This window comes from Chinchilla lanigera, unplaced genomic scaffold, assembly GCF_000276665.1.
Source record: "Chinchilla lanigera isolate Chin_1 unplaced genomic scaffold, ChiLan1.0 scaffold00095, whole genome shotgun sequence".
NCBI lineage: Eukaryota > Metazoa > Chordata > Mammalia > Rodentia > Chinchillidae > Chinchilla > Chinchilla lanigera.
Genome location: NW_004955496.1, coordinates 3,085,094 through 3,112,719, shown reverse-complemented (window position 1 = coordinate 3,112,719; position 27,626 = coordinate 3,085,094). Strand labels below are relative to the sequence as shown.

General features: G+C 36.1%; 2 protein-coding genes across 5 annotated transcripts in view; one reads left to right on the top strand and one right to left on the bottom strand.

The window, feature by feature from the left end:
- Positions 1-4,607, bottom strand: part of Tbck (TBC1 domain containing kinase) — a 180,029-nt gene extending 175,422 nt beyond the window's left edge. Inside the window, exon 1 of one of the 3 annotated variants that reach the window (XM_013505410.1) lies at positions 4,301-4,607. The gene's annotated coding sequence lies outside the window, so the exon portion shown is untranslated. Of the gene's footprint in view, positions 1-4,296 lie in introns of all 3 variants that reach the window. The other 2 variants (XM_005406218.2, XM_005406217.2) reach the window with 2 other exon arrangements.
- A 100-nt stretch (positions 4,608-4,707) lies between these two features.
- The window catches only part of Aimp1 (aminoacyl tRNA synthetase complex-interacting multifunctional protein 1), a 34,533-nt gene continuing 11,614 nt past the window's right edge, over positions 4,708-27,626 (top strand). Inside the window, exons 1-6 of one of the 2 annotated variants that reach the window (XM_005406220.2) lie at positions 4,708-4,796; positions 13,604-13,737; positions 14,481-14,594; positions 16,433-16,591; positions 20,330-20,541; positions 21,774-21,942. In XM_005406220.2, the coding sequence (XP_005406277.1) occupies positions 4,795-4,796; positions 13,604-13,737; positions 14,481-14,594; positions 16,433-16,591; positions 20,330-20,541; positions 21,774-21,942 (790 nt within the window). In that variant the 5' untranslated portion in view covers positions 4,708-4,794. Of the gene's footprint in view, positions 4,797-4,827; positions 4,921-13,603; positions 13,738-14,480; positions 14,595-16,432; positions 16,592-20,329; positions 20,542-21,773; positions 21,943-27,626 lie in introns of those variants that run through there. The other variant, XM_005406219.2, reaches the window with a different exon arrangement.

The window sequence follows — 27,626 nt, the reverse complement described above, 5'->3', positions numbered from 1 at the left end:
AGGAATTAAAAGGAATGATCAATAGATACATGAGAAGACAAATAAATTGTATCTACTCTATAACAGGTTAAAGAAAAAATTTCAGAGAAGAATTAAAAGGAATGATCAACACATACATAAGACAAATAATCTCAATAAAGAAAAGACTTGCTCATTAAAACCACATGAAAATTGCACTAGATAGTAAAAACTAAGATAAAAAGAAATTTTAAAAATTAAGAAACTGGCCCATGCATTTACTGTAAGTAGGAGTATAAACTGGTATAATCACCTTAAAAATTTGACAGTCTTGCTATTAGAGTCCCATAGAAATTCCTACTTATACACATAATGATATTCATATAGATCAGAAAAATGCAAATTAAAACCACAGCAAGATGCTTTTCACTTCCACCAGAGGAGCTAAAATTAAAATGACTGGCAATAACAATTATTGAAGAGAATGTGGACTTAGCATGCTGATATAATGCTGCTGGGAATATTAAAGGGAATATAACTTTTGAAAACTTTTCTAAAGTCAAAAATATCCCAACTTCTATGTGGCAGTTTACTGGAGAAAATGAAATCTTCGTCCATAAAAATATTACTAGACATTTAAATTGTCTCCAGGTTGGGGATATTAAGAACAATGCTGCCCTGGCCTTTCTTATATGAATCCCCTTGTGTGCATGTGTAGGAGTTTCCGCCACTCTCCTCAAAGTAGCTAAACAACTGAGGCAATTATGTGTTATACAGTTGAGTGACAGAATGGATAAACAAGTTTCAGCATACCAATACCCTGCAATGCTATCCAACAACAAAAAAGGAACAAACATGCCAACATAGAAATACATCTCGGAAACATTAAGCTGATGAAAGAAGCTGACACAAAAGAGTAAATATTATACAGTTCCCTTTAAATGTATTCCAGGACTATAGTTCTAAAAGCAGTGAAATCAGAAGGTAGTCCCCAGGGTGGGGAAGAAGGAATTGAGTGGAAATGTCCTGTATATTTATTAGGGTGGTGCTAAAGTGTAAATACACACATCAAAACTCATTGAACTGTCACAGTGCATTTTAAATATGTGTAAGTTAAATACATGTAAGTTTAAAAAATTTAGGGACTGTGAGGAAAAAAAGACAAAAATGCGCGGAAATTACATGACTGCCAAAATAAGTCAAAGCACTGGAAAGCAAAGGTCACACAATGGCTCAGAACATGAAGCAAAAAGGCAAACAGGTGAAAATATTAGAAAAAAGTAACAGACATATGTATCAAGTCACAAATCAAACCACTCTATAAGAGTTTTCAAAAACAAAAAAAGGGAGACAAAATTATGAAAGACAGAATAAAAGAAAATTCCCCATCGTTTTAGGGAAATAAGTACCTCCAAGTTAAAAAGGCTTGTAATTTTAAGAAGAATAAATGAAAAATTATTCACACTGGGATATGTATCTTATCTCTGTTGAAGGAATTCATTGCAAAGAGAATAAATCCACAGGTCACCATAAATTTTCAAAGGTATCCAGAATAACAGGATAAAAACCCAGAAATTTTTAACCATTTCAGATACAAATGGTTGTCTTCTCATCAGCACAGTGGAAGTTAGAAAAAAGTAAAACCTAGAAATATTCAAAGGAACATAATTTTGAGTCTGCATGTGGCCAAGCAATCCATCATAATAGCAAATAGCAATACATTACCAGGAAACATTAAAAAACAAAATGACCATCCACATACCTTTTGAAAGCAAATTTCTTTAGGATATATTGTAGTGATACAGAGGGGAAAAATAACCAAAAGACGTGAGTTAAGAAAAAAATGTAATTTACCCAAAAGTTCAATAAATGTAAACCCAGGATAGAAGCTACCCAAAAACTAAAAGGCAATTTTATTCAAATTAGACAAAGAGCTACGCAGCTCCAAAGGGAATGTCTCCAACCAAAGGAGGGTAATGGCAGCTTCTCTGTGTGTCATACAAAGAATAAGAAGACTTTGTGCAAAAAGCAAAAATAAATAAATAAATAAATAAATAAATAAAGTGAGGTGGGATAAAGAGAGAAGCGTAAGAAACTAAGTATATACTCTACAAAATAAAGCATACCTTAACTATAGCATTTTTTTTTTGCCATTAGCAGGGAAGAATCAACTTGACTTTAATACTACAAAAATACTTCTTAAATAGGTACAGAAAATAAAATAAAAACATTAAGAAAATGTATTGTAGCATGCTGCTTGGCTCTGCACTAAGGAGTCATTATAAAGCTTAATACTGTAAGCACTTGATTACTTTTTAGCCTATAAAAAAGCAAAAACTATGGTTAAAAAATAAAATATAAATATTAAACTTAGCAAGATACAGGTAAAGCACAAGTGTATACAAGGAAAGCAAAACCCTGTAACTACTGATAGCCAGTTCTCCTACCAGCTCTAGTTGCCAACAGATGTTGCTTGACCGCACGTTACAGATGCATAACCATGTGCTTCCAACTGCCAGCCATTAAGGGGTACTCTAGCTTTGCTCCATCTGGTTTTGACATGTTGACACTCCAGAAGAGCCTGGACCCATATAATCTTATTAGAATAAAAAACATACCTACTTAGACCATGGCAGGTTTAAACATGCCCAAATTAGGAAAGAAAGAGAACAGTACCCTGGAAATCTCCTTCCTTCTCTGTGAAAAGCTCTGATGACAGCATGTTTGGCATACCACCTCATGACCCAGAGTTATAAAACTGTAGACCCCAGAGCTGCTGGAGAATGTGCCTGCAGAGAGAGCTCCCCTTGTCTGTTCATTTGCCACTGAATAAAATCTCCTGTATGCTCTCAGAACTGTCTGGTCATTTGCAAACAGTATAGTGTAGGAACAGAATCTACAACTTCAGTAAGACAGGTGAATATGAGTTCTCCCTTGATAAAGAAAGAGTCACTACTTTTCTAATTTTAAAAAGGGAGCGAAAACAGGTTTTCAAAAGTTTGTGTGAACCAAGCATGGTGGCATATGCCTATAATCTGAGCACTCAGGAGGCTGAGGCAAGAGGATCACCATGCGTTTGAGGCCATCTTGGGCCTGTAGTGGGTTTAAGGCCCAGACTGAACTGCATAGCGAGGCCCTGTCTCAAAAAAAGTTTGTGTGAAAAAGTATATATACTATAAAGTACATACATATATATATATACATATATAAAAAATTTATGGAATATTTATCACAATTTTTAGTTGTAGTATTTGGAATATATATATACATATACATGTATTTTTTGGAATATTTACAATATTTAGTTTTAGTAAAAAATGTGATAAATATTCCAAAATTCATAGAAAGTTTATGGTTAAAACTATTACACAACTTGTGAATGCTATACACCATCAATGAAATCAATTAAGACATCAATGAAAAATAATTAGCATTTTAACTTATCATTCAAATAGACCTAGAATTAGAAAAGATTGAGGGTATTTATCGCCGAAAAACAGGACAAGATGAGGAAGGCTGAGACAGAGAGCTACTGCATTATTCGATCTTTCTACAAATTACCACTAGATTTTCAATGGAAAAAACCCAGAGGTGACAGATTGAAAGAGGAAAACAACAGTGTAGGTGGTTGGGTGTGAAAATTCATTCAAGAAATATTTTGAAACCCCTATTTCAAAAGAATTCTTTTCCAGCTGCTAGGTCAAAGACAGTGAACAAGATACAATCTTTCACTGGACAAGACGCAGTCTTTGCCCTGAAAGAACTTGGATTGGAACGACTTAAACAGTGGATGTCAACATTAGAAAAATGATGTTGGTTTTATCACGAATAAAATACTATTCGCATGTCTTCAACGGGCAAACGGAATTATATAATTCATTTATTTTATACACCTTCATTCAAAATGACTTGTCTCAAAAAACCGGAGACACGAGCCCTTGAAAAACAGTCACTGACAACTCTCAATTCACCCTTTTCCGCCGCTTCTCTTTCTCCTACTGCTCAAGGGAGTACACTCTGAAAATCAGAAACATGACAGAGCAAAAGTCCGTACTTGCTGATAAGTAATGGAAGATTTCACATGCTCTACTCTGCTCTGTCTTCCTTGGACGCAATTATGTGGTGGTTACTTTCGAAAGTTGCCTACATCCCCCCAAAGACTTGTGACTGAGGAGGAAGAATGACTGCAGCGAAGGACCGAGATGGTGCCCAGCAAGAAGCTCTACAGCTCGCTCCATCTCTCGCAGCGGACACGCGGGGCCATGGGCTGCACTTGACACTCCTGTACCACCCACCAGCTCCTGCAAGACGCAACACAACACTAGGACACCCGAGTACCTGCCTCTGGGTCTGAGGACGCAGGCGGGCACAAAGACAAGGGGGAAGGAGCGCCTACAAGGGGCCCCAACGCAGCGGCTTCGGCCGTGACTGGGCTTGGCGCTCCGGCTTATTGCGCCTGGCCCTGCATTTCAGAGGTTTCTACAACACAGGTCGTTGCTGGGCTCCGGGAGCTCAGAGACTGGCCTCTGAAGGCAAGCCCAAAACGCCGAAGTCCGCTACTCAGAACCGGGCCAGGAAGGCGAGCCCGGAAATGCCCACTGACAGCTGCCGGCTTTCTCTTCCAAGCTCAAACCAGCGTGGCCCCCACTTCTGACCTCACAACCGCGCGACGCAACGTTGAGAAAGGACCCTAACTTCTGGCCGCCGGACGCTTGCCCAAACTAACGAGCAAATGTAGCTAGCAAGGAAGAATGTGAGGGAAGTTGGTGATATTGGATGAGGAAATGGAAGATACGGAGTGAATAGCCTACACTACACGCAGAACGGGGACGACAGATGTGGGTTTGGATTTGTGTAATGCTCAGGCGTTAAGCGGGGACACCTAATGGGGGTCCTTTCTCGGTGCCAGCGTGTGCAGGACGGTGTCGCTTCCTGTCCTGGACCCGCTGTGTGCCGCTTCATGTGAGTGAATTCTCTGAGGGTCTGGACTAGGCAGAGTGCCACCGTTGCGGTCCTTCTCTTCCCGTATTCCCTCGGAGCGAGGGCCCGGCCTGCGGGTGCGGTGGGAGGTCTGATCGCACTAGCACTCAGACTGGCATAAGAAAGTAGGAAAGAGCTTGGGACCTTTTCAAGGAACTAAGTTTGAGCAGTAGAGGGAGAGCAGAGGGAAAAAATAGCGTTGAAAAAATAGGTTCTTAAGCAGGTTTACTTTTATATGAGTGTGTGTCGAAGGACTTGGATGTTTGTGGGGGAGAGGATGGAGACAGCCATTCTTCGGTTGGTCAAGTAGTTATTATGCGTCCCCCGCATTACAGGCACTGTTTTAGGCACTAGAGCAAAAGCAATGAACAGATTAGAAAAATCAGCGAATGAATAAATAGACGAAACTTCCTGCCTCAATCCCCTAGCTCACATCTTAGTGAGGACACAAAATGAGCACAGTAAATAAAAACACACCATATTTTAGGTCATGGTGAGTACTGAAGAGAAAAATTATCCGGAGTGGAAGGAGAATATAGTTTGAATATTTAGTGTGCCCAGAGAAAGTCTCACAAAAAGAATGACTTTCTCCTAGGTGACAGATGAAGTGCAGTCAGGCAGAGGTACCAACCTTTGCAAAGGCCATGAAACAGAAGCCTAACAGAACAGCAAGAAAGTCTGCATCAGCGTTGAATGAAAGGGATAAAGCTAGAGAGAAAGTCAACGCGAATAGGAGCAGGTCATAAAGAGTCTTGCGTGCATCTACCCTTTATCCTAAAGGAAACTGAAAGGCGTTGGAAGGTTTTGGTCCATAGAGTGATATGACTTGATTTCATTTTAAAAGGATCAGACATATAGTGAGAACAGTGTAGTGTTAGAGAGAAGGCCAATTAGGAGGTTTTTGCTTTAATCCATAGGGGGAATAATAGTGGGTTCACTACAGGTGGCAAGAAATAACCAGTAATAGCCTTGCTGCACTTAATGTGCAAGAGTATTTTGGATGAACGTTTACTTGTCTTTAATTAGACACTGGGAGACTTTTTAAAAGTGAATTGTATGAGTTTCAGGGGGACAAACAAGTTAAGATCATGGCTTTGTCTTTTAATATGTGAGTGAATTTAGGCAGATCATATAATTTCTCTGAGTGTCTCTCAAAACAGGTAATGGACCCACCCCATTAAGATAATAGTTACAATTATTAGCATGTTCTTGGATAAGAAATGGGGAAAGATGGTGGGGAGTGGATGGTTAACTCCTATTAAGGATAATCTGAGCCAGGTAAAAGACACCTCTGTTGGATAAGAGGATTGTAGCTGGCTTAGATTTACCTCTTTTTAGATTTAATGTATACATTTCATTAGGAAAGAAATTTTTTTGTTTTAATGGTCATAGTTGTGAGTTTTGAAAATCACAGGGACACTTGCAGATTTTTGTATAGCTCCTATGCTATAAAGTAAATTTAAGAATTTGCATTTAAAACTTGGATGTCAAGGCATTAGATTCTTGTTTTTATTTGACTCCTAATGTTTGGCACTGGGACAAGGGATTTGCTATTTAAAAGACATCAGAGAAGACAGATGGAGGTAGGGAAGGTTACTGAGGAGAAAGCTGAGGTGAAGAGAAGTTACAGGAAAGAATTTCAGCAGCACTATTAGTGTGTTTTAGTGAGTAAGATGTACTGTAATTCCATATATTTGGTATCATATTAGAGGCATCATACAATTTGATAGCAGTTTAAGTCTGATGAAAAAGACATCATAGGACAGATTCATTTAGAGAATACTTTTGAAAAGCTTTCATCTAAAAACATTAAGATTATTTTAATTTTGTAAGAAATAAAAAAAGAGAAGGTATTAACTCTCACCAAACACAATTTACATATTTGGTATAACTTTTTTGATGTCTTTACTGTCAATAAATGTTTTATATTTACAATTACTGTACATACAATTTTTTATATTTTAATTTCAAGATTTTTAAAAAAAAATTCGCACAGAAACTAAAGTAGTTTTTCCCAAACTGTTCAGAGAATACTATTTTCAGTAAATGCTAATTGGTGCTCCTTGGTTAGAATTCTGTCATTAAATAACTTGGAAAATGCTTTATAGTTATATCCTTTAAAGAAATTATAATGTGAACATTAAAAGAGCTAGCTGCAGCATTAGGCAGACATGAGTTTCAGTCCTCATTTACTAAATAGTTGTACAATCTGAGGTGAATTAATTTTAACTTGTTTTCTTCTCTGTGTAATGAAGGTAATTACAGTATTCTTAGGTGATCCATGTAAGGCATTTAGCTAGCACGTGGTAAATGCTCTACAAATGTTACATGTCATTATCATTTATGAAGAACTCTATGTATATTAGCATATTAAAAGCTCTGTTGACTCTGAGGAGACTTAAGGTTTTGAAATTTAAGTAGTACTTCATATAAAGTTGAAAAAATCACAGTGGGGTGATTAAAGTACAATAATGAGATGAGCAATAAGATGAATGGTAAAAGATTTATCTGCACTTTAAGCACAGTTGTTAAATTAGCACTATCTTCTTCAATATAACCTCCATAAGTTTCTTCAGTTTAGTGTTTTCTTCATTTATCTGCAAACTTAGTAAGTGGAAAAAAGATTTATTTTTCTTCGCTACTATAAATTCAGCCTGGGGACAGAATCAGGGACCACAAGTAAAGTTGGACTTACGAACTTAAATTACTTTCAGGGTAATGAACATGGCAGACAAGAAGGAGTGTTGAAGTCTGCATACACCTTCCTAAAGAGCCTGGACAATGAGTTAACACTTTTAGCCCTGGAACACAAAGGCATCTCCAGTCTGTATGGTGACAGTTTATAATCTCCAAACGAGGCTAGGAACTACTGCCAAACCCTGAAGTACAGTATTAAAGAGGCAGGTCAGGGAAAATGAACTAAGGAACTCTAATAGGAGATAGCAAGGAACTAGGAGGTGAAATCAGGTGAAAATAAGTCATTATGTAAATTAAGAAAATGAAGCATACAGATAATAACTTTACCCAGGCCATGTGGCTTGTTAAATATGTTTTCCATTTAAGGGTGGTTGGCTGTAAATGCTTGAAAGAAACTATATTCTTCATCAGTGCTAGTGATTATTATCTGTATATTACTAGAAATCATTAAAAGTGGGCTTCAAAACAGTTGAAATGACAACTAAAAACTATTAGAAGAACCTGTTTCTAGAATGTCTCATTCTAAAAACAAATTGTCCTTAACATTTAAGAAGAGCTTTATTAATGCACAGACATGACTAAAAGCTGTGCCAACATATTTTTAGATCTCACAAGACATTTTTGATATTGACATCACATATTTCCAGATAACAAGTATCTGGGAGTAGAGGAAACATAGACACTGGTTAATAGTTTGCACATTTTGTAGTGATTCCTGACTTTTACTTTGCCAAAAATTATTGAGGAAAACTGAGTTTTAGTAAAAAATATTTCTTTTTAATGAGGCTTCCTGTGTAGTATAATTGTGATACTGTGGTAGTTAAACTTGTGTAGAGTGACCAAATATATCATTATACCATATTTATCATGGGTAATGACTTACGGAAACTGTTGGAAAACTGATAATTATTGTCTAACTGTGAGTAATTAGAATGCAAAGCATTTTCTCATATTTCAGACTCACATACTTCCACATGCATGTACGTTTGGGATTTGGTGAATTTTTTTCTACTTCTTAAAATTAACACATGATAATAGTGCATATTATGGGCTTAAAGGTGATATTTTGATACCTGTTTACTATGCATGATGATTAAATCAGAGTAATTAGCCTAGCATCTCAAATGTTTATCATTTCTTTGTGATGAGAACACTTAGAACCCTCTTGTCTATTTCAAAATACATGATAAATTATTTTAATTATACTTACCTTACTGTTCTATAGAAGGCTAGAACTTAGTCCTTCTATCTATAATTTTGTATCCATTAATCAACCAAACCCTAATTCTTTTTCCCTCTACCCTTTTTAGCCTTGAGTTTTTATTTTAATGACTGTCTTATAGAGAAGTTTTAGATTAGCGGCAAAGTTGAACAGAAAGCATTAAGTAAATTTTTGTTCTTTTTTTTTTCCCCTTCCCTAAAACCAGGAAATTTTACATCTGTTATGGTTTGAGTCTTGATGTCCCCCCAAAGCCTCATGCAGTCATGGGGTGAGCTTCTAGAGTTTATGATTGATTCATGGTCCAGCATTGGGATTATGGGTGTGAGTGCTGCACCCACCCTGAGGTGGGTAGTTTGCATACAGTGTAAGGGAGGGAAAGAGGCTATTTGCTGCCACTCCTCCCTTTTCACTCTTACTGTTTTCTCCTGCCATGAATGGTTGCCCTCTGCCATGTGCCACTATGCCTTGGAGCCAGCCAAGTAGGGACTGAAACCTCCAAAAAATGTCAGCTAAATAAACCTTTCCTTCCTTAATTTTGGGCATCAGGTATTTTGTCTCAGCAATGAAAGAAAAGTGACCGTGACAACATCATTCTCAAAAAACCAGTTTTTCTTTTGGTATCCTTGGCTAGTTGTGCCTTTGGAAAAATTTTGTGTATGCTTGTTGTGGATTGTTTTGCCTCCTAAGCTAGAGCTGATAATTTTCACAGGTCTGTTTAGGAGACTTTCAGAGGGAATTCAAGTTGATAATGTGCTTTATTCCACTTAGTTCATTCCTTCCTTGTATATAATTTAATACTGTCAAGTCTGTTATCATTGTAGTTTCCACAGTTCTTATGGCAGTAAGTATTGGTGGGGGAAAAGTATACAAAGATTTTACAGTTTGCTGTCGTCTTATGGTATTGCCAAGATAGGAGTCCTTAAGTAAATTTGCTCACTATTTTTTTTTTTTTTTTTTTTTGGTTTTTCTCCGGTACCAGGAACTGAACTCACGACCTTGCGCTTGCCAGGCAGGCGCTTTGCCGCTGAGCTAAATCCCCAGCCCCTGCTCACTATTATAAATATAAAATTCAGAATTAATGTAACTATATTACTATCACTCTCATGGACTACATACCACTGACAAATTAATATGTAACATAACCAAATTATTTAAGTACATTTGTAAGTTCAATTTTTGTTATTTGTTATGTCCTTTACTCTTCAGAAAATATAAAAATCATAACTAGGATCTGAGAAACTATGGTGACATCAGGTAGGCCAGTATATAGTGAGCTTCTTGAAGGTGAAATTACATGTGTGCTCTATCTTTGTGTTCCCAAAATTTTGATAAGCTAACTACCGTGTCTACTGTGTGTCAGAATCTTTATTAGGTGCAGTATATCCTTCTGCCCCTCATCAACCCTATGAGGTAGGTAAAGGTACCCTCATCTTACAAATGGAAAACTAAAGCTCAGGTTAAATAACTTGTCACCATGTTAAGCGGCAGAGGAGCAAGTGATAGAATTGGTTCCCAGGTCTATGTGATTACCTACTCCACGTTATTTTTATCACTCTTCTGGTAAATTGCCAGTACCTGCATAAGGAGGAATGATGGTAGTATGTACTTCATTGTGTTGAAATAATTAAAGTTACTATCTTGAGTGTTTAGAAAAGGATGTAACTGAGACCAAAAGCAAAGTAAACAGTAGGTATTATTATTATCCAATATGTATTAGAAAACTTATGATAGCATGTACTATTTTCTGTAATTACCTTCTATCTGAATGGTCAAGTAATATCATTGTTATCCCTCTGTATTTTAACACTTCATGTTCTATATGTGTGTTTTCCAGTAATACTTCTTTTTGTTATTAACATGCTTTCTTCTTTTTCATCTTTAATTCTCATATTTCTTTTATCCAATTATTTGGTTAAAAGTCCACTTTTGTTGAGCATTACAGGTAATACACATTTCTCAGACCTACATTTATGTACTATTCACAATTTAAAGCTAGGCATTACCCTAAGCAAGTATTTGTAAACTTATAACCAGGTATGTAAATTATACTTATTTTGTAACATGTTATAATTAGTTAAGTACAAGAAATAGATATATGTAGCATATCATTACCTAACAGTACTTAAAGACATAAAAATTAGCAGTGGAAATGTTTCATGTGTTTTACATGCCGTTTTGAATTATGTGAGAGTAAGATATATATATAATTGACTTAATTCTTCATCAGTCATTACCTTTTGTGTGAAAGTATATTATTGGACATATTTTAACTTTTAAAAACTTGGATATAGCTTACTTATAAAAATGTCCAAACTAAATTAAGTAGCTATGTGTTGTTAAACTGTCAAACTGTAATTATAACCTAGTCTTAACTAACTGTGACCCCTTTGTGTTTTCAGTTTGTGGTAATTGTATTTTAGCTTTATGAAAACTGGTGTGGCACTTCATACTCCCCAGCCTCTTAACTCCTTTGGGTAATAATGACAGAAGATTATTCAGATTGTCTCATGTATATTTCTATCAGTTTCATTTGAAATTTTACCACTTCCCCTTACCTCATTTCTTCTTCCTAGTTGTATGAGTCCCCATGTTCAGCGTATGTTTCTGTATTTTGATAAATAGTATTTTCTCTTCCTAAACCGACTCCTGTACTTCCATATATACTGTATTGCAAGAGTCCAACTCTTGGGCTGGGGATTTAGCTCAGCGGCAAAGCGCCTGCCTTGCAAGCGCAAGGTCGTGAGTTCGGTACCCGGTACCGGAGAAAAACCAAAAAAAAAAAAAAAAAAAAAAAAAAAAAGAGTCCAACTCTTATATTTAACTCAGTTTTGTAACCAAACTGCTTTCCTAATAGTTGATTTATTAATGAAATAAAGTTGTGTATCCTGTTTTTTCTCTTAGACTAGGATTTATGATCTCTGTTTTACAAATTAGTCTTGGTGTTGGAAGATTTCAAACTGTTTTGAGTCAGAGCATCAGTCTCATATTTTGCTTTTTCAGCTATGTGGCTGGTTATATTTGTAGGTGACTTATTAGAGCTGTTGGCTCACTTAAGGAAAGCATTTTATGCTTTAATAATTTCTTTCATAACACTTGAAGTACTAGTTTATTTTGAAATTTGAATGACATTTTATAAGCCATACCTTTGCAAACTGTATTTTTCTATAATGTGTATCTACCTTCACATTCTTAAATATTCATTACTCCTTGTTTGTACTAGGTGTATTTCACATATTGAATACATTCATTCATTGCTTATATTACATTAAAATAGACATTACACTAAAAGATTGCTGTAATTCAGCATACTAAAATTCAGAAAAGCATAGTATTTTTACTTGAACTTTCTTCATATAGTCCATTTTTATTTTTCCTCTAAAATTGGGACTTTGCAATAATTTGAGGAACATGATCATTCTGATCATGTCGAAAATGGTAGAATTTTAGGGAGATATTTCTATTCCACATGTTTGTCTACATTTTTAAAAGCTGTTAAAATAATAGTCCATGTAGGGCACACACATTCTCCAGGGCTTTACCAGGCTAACTTCCCTGTTTACATTTTCTTCATTTACTAGCAACTTTGGTTTTATAAGGTTTTATTTTGCTTTGGTATTGTGTCTGTCACTTATTGTCAATTCTAGGGTAAAGTATTTTCATGGTTGGCTTCTTTTTCTAAAAAAGGATAAATTACAGAGTATTACTTGTATATGAAGGAAATAGTACGATAGTTTGAAATTTTAAAACAACCGTGTGTTATTTGTCCACTGGCCAATTTTTTAAATAAAAAATTTAGGATTTATCCAGAGCAGTTTTATTTACTTAAAACAAGGTTTGTTTCAGCATTGCTTTATGTCATTTTTACACTTTGAAGTATAAACTTGTATTAAATCAGATAAAAGCATACGGTTCATATTGTTACTAATGATTAAGCCTCTCTTGTGGATGTGGTTTTTAATCTTAGTGTGTGGCAGTTTAAACTTTAACATGATGAATTAATCTCAGAATATTTATATGCATTTTTCTATATTTTGACAGGATTTTTAAAAGTATTTTGAATTTATTATAAAACTAAAATTTTAAAAATTTTAATAAAGGCCATATCATATATACTGATACTATCTCTAAATAGGCATATAATTAAGAACGATGTTCTTCTAATTGTTGATTTTTTTGTTTTACTATTTATGCCTTCTTCATACATTCCTCCTGAAACTACATATTTCAATAAATAGTAGAAATACCAAGTGCATAAAAGTGTTATGTAAAGACTGGAGACATAGCTAAATTATAGAGCACTTGTTTAGCTTCCGCTGGGCCATGGGTTCAGTCCCAAGTACTGCAGAAAATACAAAGGTTCTTGGTAAGGAAGGGATCTAAGAACTGTTTACTTTAGAACACATGTATGATGGTCACTAACTTGTTAAGTTTATTATTATAATTTTTTTCACTTTAAGGTATGAGTATTATGTTACAATGCTATTTAATATTTTAATACTTTTAAAAATTTAGAACCTTAAATGTAATCAAATAGCATTTTCCCTGTGTTTAGAAACAAAGTAGATTTTTTTTCTTGTAAATGTATTTGGAGATTGGTATACTTAACCTTTCTGCGTTGTTTAGTTTGTTGCTTTTCGTAGAAAAAGTGTTTTTTTAGCATACTGATCAGTTATGGCTGAAAAACATGTCCTATAGAGTAAATTTATTCCTAGTACAGTAACACATCACTTTTATTTTCCCATTTAGGATTTTCTGCCGTTTCTTGGCAAAAATGACAACCAATGAAGCTGTTTTGAAGAGACTGGAGCAGAAAGGGACAGAGGCAGATCAAATTATTGAATATCTTAAACAGCAAGTTGCTCTTCTAAAGGAAAAAGCAAGTAAGAATGTTTAAGGTTTTTTAAGAAAATTGAATTCATATATTGACAAAGGGGGAAAATGTTTACGATATAAATTTTTACTTCGTCATCTTGAAGAAAACTTTTAGATTTGTTTAGTATTTGAATATAGTAATAAACTAGGTTTACAATAATTAGAATTGATAATAGTAAGTATATAATATGTAGGGAAACAACTGCTGGATGAAGACTATGCTGTTTAAAATTAGTTGGGATAGCATTAGAGGTAACAAGAAAATTGAGTGAGATCAAATACGAAATCCTGTATGAGTTCCTATAATATATAGGGGAGGATACATACTTACGTATCCCTCCTACTAAGGCATTCTTTAAATTTTACTTAAAAATTGCTAAATTATGTGTACAAAAAAAAATCTAACCTCAGTTTCCATCCTTTAGGATTGAATGTAGTTTTGTGGAATTTACAGTCCCAGGAATTAAATTTAGTGTTCTATACCACTGAGCTACTTTTCCGGCTCTTTTTAAGTTTTTTAAACTTTTGAGGCAGGGTCTCACTAAACTGGCCAGGCTGGCCTTGAACTTGCAGCCCTCCTACCTCAGCCTACCGAGTCATACTGTTTTAATGAACATTAAACTAGTGTAAAGGAGCTGACCAAATACTTGGTTCTTGGTGTTGTCCTAGCCGTATATATACAGATTACACTCTCTAAATAGTACTCAAAAAGAAACCTTTACATATTTTAACTGTATTTTCCTAACACTAGTTTTGCAGGCAACACTGAGAGAAGAGAAAAAACTTCGAGTTGAAAATGCTAAACTGAAGAAAGAAATTGAAGAACTGAAACAGGAGCTGATTCAGGCCGAAATTCAGAATGGAGGTGATTGATTAGAGTGATGATAGGTTTTTGATTTCTAATAATGGTATCATTTACTATGTCATTGTAATGGCTGTTCTCTTACAGCGTCTCTTCTGTGCGTTCCTCTCCTTCAACAGAGGGGAAAACAGAAATTTGGAAAAGACAAATGACCTTGCCAATGTCACAAAAGTGTAGCACAGCTGGGGTTCGGAACCCTAAGCTTTTAATTTTGTTTTATACTCAGCTTCATTGTCATGCTCTATTGAATACTTGCTGATAAGTAGCAATATAGTGCTATTTAATTAACATTTATTAAAATTTATGCAGAGTGCTATGTGCCAAGTATATTACATGCATTGTTTATTTTATCCTTAAATCATTTTATGCAAATATAGTTGTTTTCTTTATGCAGAAACTGAAACTTAATAAAATTATTTTCCTGAAACCATGTAATTTTTAAGTTATTCAAGCCAGCAGATAATTATAACTTCAAATACTCTGTTGTAAGTTAAATTTTATTAAATTACTTTCAGCATTTCTAGGTAAATTTACATTGTTATAAAACAAATTTTTTTGATAGTTCTAATAATTTCAAAGTACTGCACAGGAAAGCATTTGATTTTGTAGAAAATTACTGTAGGGAAGTTGAGACCAAGTAAATTGTAAGCTTACTGCTGGCTTTCTTTTGAACAGTATTCTATTAGTGAATTATTTTTAACACCATCTAAATTCTACCCTTAGTTAGCTAAGTAATAAGTTCGCCAAGTAGTAGTAAGGGCAAAATCAATGATGAATGATTAGTGCTGTCAGCCAAAGAGAATGTTGTTTGTCCGTAGAAATTTTGGGACTAGTAAATGCTTTTTAAGATTAGGACATCTGGACTACAAATACTGAATTAAGTAAACAGTGAAAATATTCCAGTGTAAAACTGCTTTTCATTTCTTTCAATGGGTAAAAAAAAAGTTAGTCTCATGAGCATTAAACCTTTAAACTATTTTATTAATGAAATGCTAGCCCAATCAGTGCTATGAACTAAAGTGGTGAATTGTACCTAATGGTGGAAACCTGAAATAGGAGTTTACAGTGCTGAAGCAAAGCATTGCCTTTAGGGAACTTAAAAAATACCTCAGGGAAGTAGTGTATGAATATGGCCCGAAACCAAACTACATCAAAATCTCTCCTGAGATTATATTTTTCCATCATCAGGGGAGGTATGTAAAACTTTTTTTCACATCTTAAAACATTGCTGAAGAACTTTATTTCTTTAAGAAGTTGCTTTTTGACAATAAAATTATGTGCAAGTAAATCTGTCTCCCTCAATACTAATACAGAATTGACTAGTATTAAAACACCTTCCTGGTTGTTGAAGAAAACCTAGTGCAAGTGTGCGCCCCAGCCATGAGAATGCTCTTTGGAAGCAGACCACCTGCACACGTGCGCTTCCTCATCTCCTCACATGGGTGGGCCATGTCTTCGCTTCCACGTGGCTCACATTTATCTTTGGTAAAATGACTACATGAGAAGACTCAATCAGTGCTTGAGAATTACATGAGTCAGCTCATATGAAGCATTTTGAAAAGAGCTTGATAAATCTCTAATAAATACCAGCAGTTATTGTTATCTGTAGTTTTCTCACTTGAGTAATTAGTGATTAAATAGAAATCATGCCTTTTTCTGTTACTTTTAATAATGGTTGAAATATGCTTAATTTCTTAGCTGCTTTTCTACACCTCACATACTAGATACTTGACAGTAATACACAGTTAATTTTTCTTTTGAAAGGGAATTTTGATTTATGATTCACAATTTATGTTTTTTAAGCTTTTTGTTTGGTTAATACACACTAACATCTATTTCAGTGAAGCAAATACCATGCCCATCTTATACTCCACTGCAAGCCAATTCTGTGACTGCCGAAAATGCGGAACAGTCTACACTAGTAACTGTATTGTGTGGTACCAAAGAACAGATAAAAAAGGGAGGAGAAGAAAAGGTGAAAGAAAAAACTGAAAAGAAAGGTAATTTTGATCATTAAGCTTATTTGACTCTGGACTGGTTTATCAGATGATGTTAACATTTTTGCTGCTTATGCTAATGGTATCAAACAAAAAGTTAAAACTTATGAGCTAAAATAAAATTAGCAGCAGTATGCTGTTGGGACATGGAAACGTACTTCTGAAGGGTGTGTGAATGTTGAGTAGCTCAGCAGGGTAAAACCGGCCTTCTGGGTGAAGGACCAACATAGTAAAAGCAGACAGAGATGTGGTATGGAAACCCATACATGCTTTGGTATGACTAAATTTGGGGAAATAGTTCCAGAGAAGTCACAGATAGGAAGGTAGCTTTAAACCAGTTGTGAGGATAGACAAGGGATATCAGTCAAAGCGCGTTACCTGAACTAAGGCATGGGATATTAAAGTTTCAGGAACCCGTATAACTTAATCATAAGTAGTATCACTATCTACTTGGACAGCAACATTTGAAATTATGCAGTCATCCAAATCTGTCCCTGTCCCTCAATCTTCATTCCTGAGTTACAGATCTTACAGTTCCTATCACCAAGTAAAACTAGAATCCAGTGCTGAATTTTTATTAGGTGTTACTGTTAGTTCAGGTTCTTTTGATCTTTTATCTGAATCTGTATTAAAACCTCACTTTTCCCATTACCTTGCTACTAAAACTATTTTTCTAATTATAAATCTTTCTCCTTTTAACTACATGCCTTCACTTTTTACTAGAATTCATTTTTACCAGCTATATCTAGAACAGTACTTTTAAATTCTGTCTAATACCTTGCATTATGCTCATAATTGCCATGGGGGGTTGTTTGTTTGTTATTTGGAAAATAGGAAATGGCTGAGGGATTTGTGAACTAATCTAAGCCAATTTAGCATGATGCATGTCAGTTCCTTTAGGTAAATATGAATAAGCAGCTTCTGTGAGTTAGAAGTAGGTAGATGCTGTACATCCTGTTACATATCTTCACCACTAGGTGGTATGATTTGCAATGAAAGCAAAATCTAATTCTTTATAAAATTTATTAAGAAGTGGACACAAAACAGTCGTAGAGCCCATTCTTACCAAATGTGTGAAGTCCATCTTCTGCTGTCTGAGGAGACCTAGTGTTTTGATTGTGGGACTGATCAGCCTTCTAGCCTGATGGGACAAGACAGTGTCCTTTAGAGGAAGAGGAAAAGCACAAGAGAGCTCTGAGCCTTGGGCTGGAGCGCTTGTGTCCAGGGAACTTCCTCAGATGGTGGAAATGCATCCCGTGTGCCTGGCCCAGCCAGGAGCTGAAGTCTGCATGTTGCTGTTGAGCTGTGTGGTTAGTGTGACTGAAGAGCTGAATTGATAATTTAGTTTTGATAATTTTAAATTTATATGTGAATGACCATATGTGGCTGGCAGATAATGTATTGGGCAGTGCTAGTTACAGAGGACTGTAGTGTAGGTGTTTGGGTGTAGGACCGCCATGTTCCAGTGTTGTGCTCCTGCGCAGACGAATGTCCACATGGTGTTTCTACAGTTCCACATGCACATTTTGAGCATTTGTCATTGTCAGTGGAATATTTCTAAAACCTCTTTCCATAACAAAGCTTGTGGTGTAGATTTTCTGAAATGTGGATTCCTAATAGTGATATTTCAGATGCTTATGAAGTAAAAGTTTAAAAGTATATGTATGGCTATAGATTATATTATTAATATATATAGTATATCGCACAAAGATAACTTAAGATTTGGTAGCTGAGCATGGTGCTACATGCCTGTAATCTCAGCACTCTGGGAGGCTGAGGCAGGAGAATCGCAAGATTAAGCCCACCCTGGGCAATTTAGAGATTTAGTAGGACTCTGTCTCAAAATATAAACTGAAAAGACCTGGGAATGCAACCAGGTACAAAGGCTCTGAGTTCCATCCTTATGACCAAAAAACTGATTTTTTTTTTTTACTATTTTAAAAATCATTCCTAATTTGTTATATGGAAAATGTTACATTTTTAAAGTCTTCCTAGTGAGATTAAGAATTGTCAGTATTTCAAAATAGTTCTTTCTCCTTTTAACTATCTTTGTACAGTCTGTGAATGTTCTTTTGCAGAATCCTGCCTTCTTGCTCTAGCAACACTCATCTTTGTGCATCTTTATTTCTTTATGTAATGTTTATTACATACTCAGGCAGTAGTCCCTCCTTATCCATAGGGTTACATTCCAAAGCCTCCAAAGGACTCCTAAGACTGTAAATGGTACTGAAACCTCTATATACTGTTTTTTCTTACACATATATACCTATGGTAAAGGTTAGGGACAGTGAGAGATTAACAGTAGTAAAATGGAACAATTATAAGAATGCACTGTAATAAATTGCCAGCATCACTACTATTGCCATTATTAAGTAACATAAGGGTTCCTTGGACACAAGCTCTCTGATAACTCAGTAGTCAGTTGGATATGGAAGACAGCTACTAAGGTACCAACAGGCATGTAGCATACACACCATGGATAGTCTGGGTAAAGGGATGATTCGCCTCCTGCGAAGGATAGAGTGGGATAGCTGGAGATTTCAGGATGCCACACAGAACAGTGGGCCATTTTAAATGTACAAACTTTATTTCTGGGATTCTCCATTTATTTTCAGATTACAGTTGACTGCAGCAAGCTAAAAGATAGAAAGTGAAACCGCAGATAAGGGGACTATTGTAGACATAGATGCCTTCCTTATTCTCCTTAAAAGAGGTTTTGAGTGCCAAAGCAGCACAGGCCACTCACCTGGTTCCAGATCTGAGGACTATTTCCTAGGCAGTAGTAAATGCTGAAAGAGTAAGCAAAGGTAGAGATGAAAAGGAACATTTCCAAGCTACAGTAACTGTCCCTGCTTACAGAGTGGAAGAGAAATAAATTTGCACTTCAGACCCATATTCTTCTTGACAAAAAAATTAAAACTAGACTTAAGAATTATAAATCCTCTTTGCATTTTGCATTTTGACTCTGGTTAAAGTGATCATATGTGAAATTACCAGCCTATAAATAAAAGCAAGATTGTGAAAGCATAGTCAGAATAAAGTAATCTCTTCTGCTTGGACAGTTTACTGTAGGTAAACCAAAAAACCTTCAAGTCGAAAGAGAGATCTCAGAAGTGGAGAAATCCTCCATATACCTTTGCATGTAACTGGTGAGAGAAACATTTTATCAGTGAAGTCAAATTTCACTGTTAGTCATATAGTTTAGTCTATATCTGACTATCGACTATGATGTGTTTTCTAAATAAAGGATTTTCATCTTTCAGAGTCCAGTACAAAATTTTAAAGGATTTCTCTAAATCTCTGTACCAGAGAAAAGCAAACTTTTAAAAATAAAAGGCCATAGAGTGGGTATGTTAGGTTGTGGAGCCATAATGTCTTTATCACACCCATTCAGCTGTGCTGTGATACCAGGTATCCAGAAAATGAAAATGAGTGAACATGGATTGTGTTCCAGTATGGCTTTACTTACACAGATAGGCCGCGTGCTAAGTTGAGCCCATGAACCAGTCTGCCTAGCTCTATATCTATAACTAGAAATGTAAATGGTTTTTCAGGGAAATAGCTAAAATAGTGTTTGAGCTTTAGTGACTTAAATAATTCTTTCATTTATTATTCACTGAAGATAGGAGATAAAGTTTGTGATTTTTTTTTCTTTTAAGCTCATTAGTATTGCTACCATGGGTTTCTCTTAATACAGTTTTGTTTTAGTCTGATGTTTACCCATTGATGAATACTTTTTAGGAGAAAAGAAGGAGAAAAAGCAGCCATCCACAGCAGGAAGTGTTGATTCTAAGCCAATAGATGCTTCTCGTCTGGATCTTCGAATTGGCCGCATCATTAATGCCAAAAAGCACCCTGATGCAGACACTTTGTATGTAGAAGAAATAGATGTTGGAGAAACAGCCCCAAGAACAGTTGTCAGTGGCCTAGTGAATCATATTCCTCTTGAACAGGTAAAGTCTGTGCCTAAAATTACTATTGCTTACCTATGTCACCTTCCTTCTCTCTATCATGGTATCTTTCCTTTATAATTTTGTCTCAAGATGACCATATGATGTAAGCTAATATTGATTATCAAATGATTAGTTTGAAGGGAATTCCACAAAAAGTTAGAACTAATCATGGTGGTGCACAACTTTAATTGCAACACTGACAAAGGCTGAGGTGGGAGAATCTCAAGTTCAGGGCCAGCTTAGGTTACATAATGAGTTCAACACCAGTCCAAACCACAAACTGAGACCCCGTCTGAGGGGAAAAAAACTGTGTAAAACCTTGAAAAAGACCTGTAAAGTAAGGTAGAATTCATGAGGACAGAAAGAGTAAAAAATGTATTATTTTTAAAATGTTTCAATTTTGTATAAGAAAAAAAAATGTATACTTTTAAGTAGCAACAAAATACAAACATCTATCTTAATGAATAAAAGAGCCTATCAAAAATGTCAAATTAATCTCCATGATGCCTTCACCTATTTGTTCCTCAACTATCAAAATTTTTTCTGGGTTTTAAAGATAATAAAACCTTTATTCTCCTAGTTTCAGACTGGTAGTTCCTGAGTTTATGTAACAGTGATTTTCTTTTTAATCAAGGAATTAAACTCCATGATGGAACAGTGATAAAAATGATGATGCGAGCTGTTGTTCATGATGTATTTAGTGCATGTGATTTACACATGCTCTCCTGTTTACTGTCACGTGTAATTCAGTGTGAGCAGTCTTCCTGTTCAGGAAAGTAAAGCACCTTGTTCACATGGTTTGTACTGATCTGACAATAAGGCTGAGTACCCTGTGGCCATCATCTTCCTGTTAACCATCCAGATAGAGTGTAGACAATTTTAAGGCTACTCTTTTTTTAAAGAAATGGGAAAATCAACTTTATACATTCCCATTGCTAGACAATGATAGCCAAAATTTAAAACCAAGTCTGTTTCATTCACTTATTAATCCTTCAGTAAGTATTTAGCCAAATGGCCTCTGCTCTGTAGCTAAAATGAGTTGTTCGGAGGATTTTCCTTTCGTGTGTGCAGTTTCCTAACAAGAGATGAGTTTGGACCCACAGAAACAAAAGATGCATCCACATAAATGTAACATTTGCTGTTTAGTATAACATGTGTCTCTTAATATATTCTCCAGGTGATTATTCTAATCATCTGTGCAGCTTTAGCCGCTAATTTTGTGTTTCCCACAGATGCAAAATCGGATGGTGATTTTACTTTGCAACCTGAAGCCTGCAAAGATGAGGGGGATCCTGTCTCAGGCAATGGTGATGTGTGCTAGTTCCCCGGAGAAGGTCGAAATCCTGGCTCCTCCGGACGGGTCTGTTCCTGGAGACAGAGTCACTTTTGATGCTTACCCTGGTAAGTATTTAGTAGTTATTTCATAGTTCAGGAGTCAGTTTTCAAAGTGATGATTTTAATGCTTAGCTGTTAAAATCAGCCCTATGCAGAGCACATGGCTTTACATTAAATGACCATTAGTAAACATTACCAGATAGCACATTAAGCATAGCATGTAACCCTCCTCCTCCATGAACACACACTGTAACATTAGACAGATTTCACCCTGGGTAAATACTAGTATTCATACCTGCTTAGCAGGAGAGTAGGACCTGAATGCAGAACAAATCATTGTCCTGAAAAATTACTTAAGTTGTAGAATTGTCTACAATTGCAGCACAAAATAGAGATGGGGGAAAGTTTTCTGATTCTGAAAATACAGAGAAATTCTGTGTTAAATCTAGTTACTTAATAATCTAGAAGAAAGTTTCACTTTATACATTGTTTTTTTCTCTGTTAGAAAACCTCCTGAGACAGAGGAAACATCAGTGTGTGAAAAAGCTTCTTAAAATAGGTCTTTAAAGCAGAAGAGAAAGAATGCTTGGCAGATGTAAAATAAATGTGTACCTCATAAAATGGGGGCACCTTATAAAAGGAAAAACAGTGAAAAATTAAAAGACTACATGTATCTAAAAGTCATTCTGTCAGCTAGTGAAAGCAAAAATAATTTTTTTTTTTTCTTTTGGTTTTTCTCCGGTACCGGGAACCGAACTCACGACGTTGCGCTTGCCAGGCAGGCGCTTTGCCACTGAGCTAAATCCCCAGCCCCAGCCAAAATAATTTATGATGACAAGTAGAATTAGGTTCAAAAGACGGAATTAATTTGAAGACATTTATAGACGCGGGAGATTCAATGAGCTAGTAAGGCTGATATGCTTATATAGCATGCTTCCTTTTTAATCCTATGTTTGATATCTTTAAATATTAAAATATGAAGAGTTTAATATAGGAGTAGTAGGATATAATATATGAGTGGAAGCATGGAAGCATATAATATATGAGTGGAAACATGCTTTTCTTGAAACTCAGTTCCAGTCTCATAATCAGAAGTAGGCCAATCAAAAAATCACAGGATTTTTTACAAGTACCTGTGACTTTGGGTGTATACATGTGTCTTGAACCTTGCTAGATGGCAAACCATAATAGTTTATGAGATCATCATATTTGTGCTGTAAGAACCTTTTGTAGAGAAAAATCCCAGTCTGATCAGTTTCTCAGGGAACCTTGGTGGCTTTGGAGTGTAGGAGTGTGTGGTCACCATCCTGCCCCTACAGTGTTAGACACTCCATCAAGCCTCCCAATCTGGGTAAGCTGCACGTATATCCTGGACTGACCTGCATTTCAGTTTAGAAGCCTCATTCACTAAACTTGGACAGGGTACAATAAAATAAATTTTTTTTTAAGATTTAGAATTCATTGAAAAGAAACAGGAAAGACCAAAGAATCCTGGGGGTTTGGGTGTGGCTCAGTGGTAGATAGTTGCCTGGTGTGCCTGAGGCCCTGGGTTTGATCCCTAGCACCAGAAGAGAAATCCACATTTATATTTGCCTTACTTCATATGTAAATACTTAAAAATTGGTACTTCTTAAAGTTTTTAACATACATTATAGTCAGACATTTGAAATTACTTTAGCTCCCTTTTTATAAGTTTAGAAACTGAAGCCCAAAGAAACTTACTTGCTTGAGTTTTGTAGACATAGGAAGGAGCAGACCATTGATATGGCTGGCTCTCTGATAGTGTAGCATTTAAATTTGTTCCTTGTTGCTTGTTTCTTAATGAAGGCTTACTGTTCTTTTATTGCTATGATACCTCTCATTCTCTTACTTCAGCATCAACAAGTGACTTGTTCATCATTTCAATCCATTTTTTATGACCTGAATGTTACTTTGAGATAAATTGAAAAGAAATTCTTTCTTGAATTACCCACTGACTTAACATTAGAGGTGATAATGAGCCAACAGGGATTTCTTAACTATACCGTGCCTCTGAATCTGTAGATTATTTTGGATATTTGTGCACAGACACTTCCAATGTGCCACAGTCTGGTGTTTCTTGCACATTTTCCCTTGCGCCTTTCCATCATGGAGAAGTTAATATTTATTTATAAAGTTTGTAATATTTATAAGTCTGTCTTTAAAATAATGCGTAGGATTGTTTGAATTATTTTCTAACATGCCTAACCAAGCTGAACAGCATCGAATACCTGATACAGTTTGGGGAATGGGTTCTGTTGCTACTCATCTCCTGCATCTTCCATACAGCCACTACTTCTGATACTATGATTTATCAGTTCTTTATTTTTAAGCATCTGTTTTACACTGTAAAACTTAAGTTGTCTGATGGTACACTTTGATATTCATGTGATGTGCTCCGTTTCTAGAGATCAGCATTTTATTTTGGGTTAATTAAGTTTGATTAGAAATTACAGCTGGGGCCCAAACCTTGAATTACCATTTGTCCTTCAAAACTTTTTTTTCACCCCTATTTTTCCCAATTACACAGCTAAAAACTCTCTAGAAGATACTGAATAATGTCTTAATAATGACACCTACAACTTTGCCCACCCTCCCACCTCTTTCAAAATCAAGTGTGAAAAGCTATACATTTTAGTACTTGCTTAGGATAACTGGTCCCTGTAACACCAAGCAGAATAACTTGAATCAGTAGTGTTATATCCAGGAGGCAAAAACAATGACGGCCTTTTAAGAATGTGCTAGTATTCATAGTCTAATAATAAGCAGGAATTTCCGCTTAGACTCTTAACTTTTGGTGCCATGCTTCTTTGCATTGATATTGAATCTGGTTCTAAACTAATAGTTAATCACAAAGCATAGTTTTAGCTTTTACATTCCTTTATTTTAAAAATCAAAGTTGTCTAGACATGATTCTCTACTCTCAAATACATCTTGGTCAGATTTCTCCTCCCACTCTTCCAGAACTGGTGCCGGTAAGTCACCATCACTCCCTCAGCTCTGCAGCTGGTTCGCACTTATCTCTTAATTAGCCTGGCTTCAGGCATCACGCTGCAGGGTCCTCCTGGCTCCCTGGCAGTCCTGCTCCTCTCCTTTGTTCATTGCTTTTTATCCCTTCTTTGCGTTTAGCATTGGAGGGCCTCAGATCTTGGTCCTTGACTTCTCTTTTTCTTCCCATGCTGTTCACTTGATCATTTTGTCCTGTTTACCTAGTGGCCTTGTAGAGTTCTTCACTGCCATGTGCCAGGGAGTGAACAGCATCTGATCATTCCCCTTTCTGTATGTCTTTCCTCTCATTTTCTTCAGAAAATCCGAGTGACTATCTTCTGAACCTATCTAGAACCATGCTTATCATTCCAGCACTACCTTCCTGGTCCCAGTGCCAACATCTCTTATCTGGATAACTGCGAAAGCCTACTAACTGATCTCCCTGCTTTTGTCCTCACCCTTCTTCCATCTTTTTAATTATTTCAAGCAGAATGATGCAAATCAGATTATATTATTGTGTTTAAATCTGTTCAGAAGTTCTCCCTCTTACCAAGTGTAAGCATAGTCATAGAACAATCTCCTGTTACTGCACTGCACTCTTGCTTCAGCTCTTGCTTGCTTATTGCAGTGGGACCAACTCTTTCTGATACTGGATACTGCTCTCTGATTGGCCCCCAGATTGCTCTCTCATCCTACTCAGCTTTCCCGTGTTGCCATCTTTGCTTTCTTCTTCTCCAAAACACTTATTACCTCGTAATATTGTGTACATTATTTATTATCTGTTCACATGGAAATGTAAGCTTTGTGAAGTCACGATTCTTTTCTAACTTACTGCTGTATCCTTAACATACGGAACAATGTCTGGCATAAGCTAGGGACTCATTAAATTGGTCAGTGAATAAATTTTTTTTTTATTTTAAAAACAAAAGGAGGAAAACATTAACAGACAACCTTTTACAAAATAGCAAAAGAACAGTACAGACATTACAGAGTTACAAACAAAGTGATAGGAGATTAACAATGCTTATTGTATTACATATTGATATCTTCAAAGTAGTTTATCATGAAAACAGATAGAGCCATGCAATATTGATCAATCAAGGACTCATTAACTGTTTCTTTCACCAAAGAAATAGAAGACAGTAGATCAACTATGTTAACTATCCTGTATATACATACATACAAAATTTCTTCTTCTTTCCCTTCTCTTTTCCCACATCCCAGTTGCCCTTTCCCCTTGAGCGTTTTCCTATCATTTCACAATGTTTATCATACCTCTGAGTTTAAGTTAACTCTTTCAGGTTTTACACCCGTGAGCCAATGCAGTGCTTGCACATGCAGGTTTGATTTACTTCACTTATGAGTATGGTCTGTAGTTGTGACCATTTACCTATAAAATCCTCGAGTTTCTCTTTCTTTATAGCTGAATAATATTCCATTACATAAAAGTACCACAATTTTCTTATCCAATCCTCGGTGGGTGGACATTTGGGTTGCTTCTACAATTTAGCAATTACAAATTGTGCTGTAAGAACATAGGTGCACATATATTGCTGTGATATGATGTTTTTAGATCTTCTGGGAAAATACCCAGAAGGAGAATAGCTGGGTTGAATGGATCCTCTAGTCCTAGTTTGCTGAGGAATCTGCAAACTGATTTCCACAGTGGTTTCACCAGTCTGCATTCCCACCAGCAGTGGAGAAGGGTTCCTATTTCTCCACAGCCTCGCCAGCATTTGTTATTGGTTGATTTCTTAATGCTAGCCATTCTTACTGGGGTAAGGTGGACTCTCAGTGTTGTTTTAATTTGCATTTCTCGAATGACTAATGATGTTGAACATTTTCTCATGTATTTTGCCATTTGTATTTCCTTATCTGAGAAGTGTGTATTCATCTCAGCTGCCCATTTTTGGATTGGGTCTTTGAATTTGGGGGGGCACTGATATTTTTTAATCTTTATATGTTCTAGATAAAAGCCCTTTGTCTGAGGGACAGTCAGCTAAAATTCTTCCCAAGTTTGTGGGTTTTCTTTTTACCCTGCTGGTGATTTCTTTAGATGTACAGAAACTTTTCAGTAGGATGATGTATCAGTCAGGGTTTTATTGGAGAAACAGATATAACACAGGATGTACAAATTATAAGAAATTACAAGATTGGCTTATGACTGTCAGCCAGAGAGTTGTATGGGGAAGTGTGCAGAGGGTGTCTGCACACTGAAGACTGAAGGAATCAGTCCAGGGTCTGGAGTTCACTGCAGAGTTCCATGCAAGTCTGTACCAGGAGGCCAAAGAGTCTGCGACGGAAGGCTGAACAATCCAAGGTGAAAGCCGAAGTGTCTGCTCTAGAGGCCAGGAGACTAAGTCCAAGCTGAAGGTGAAGACTGGAGCTCCTCCAAAAGGAATGGAAGTACCTCTGTCCTTCTTCATTTCCCTTTTATATTATCTAGGTGATGATCCACCCTAGGGTGGCTCTTCTACAACCTAGGGTGGCTCCTCTACACCCAAGGATGTAGAATTGCTGGGCCAGTTGCTGAGCCAAGTTTAGTTATGCTTCTAAACTTCTCAAGTTGACATAATCAATCGACTACTACAGATGAAATCCCAGTTGTTGATTCTTTGAACTGTTTTACGTGGGGTTTGGTTTTTGTTCATGAAGTCTCTGCCTACCCCTGTGTCTTCAAGGTTTTTACCTACTTTCTCTTCCAATAAATTTAGTGTTTCTGTTTTAATATTGAGATCTGTGAA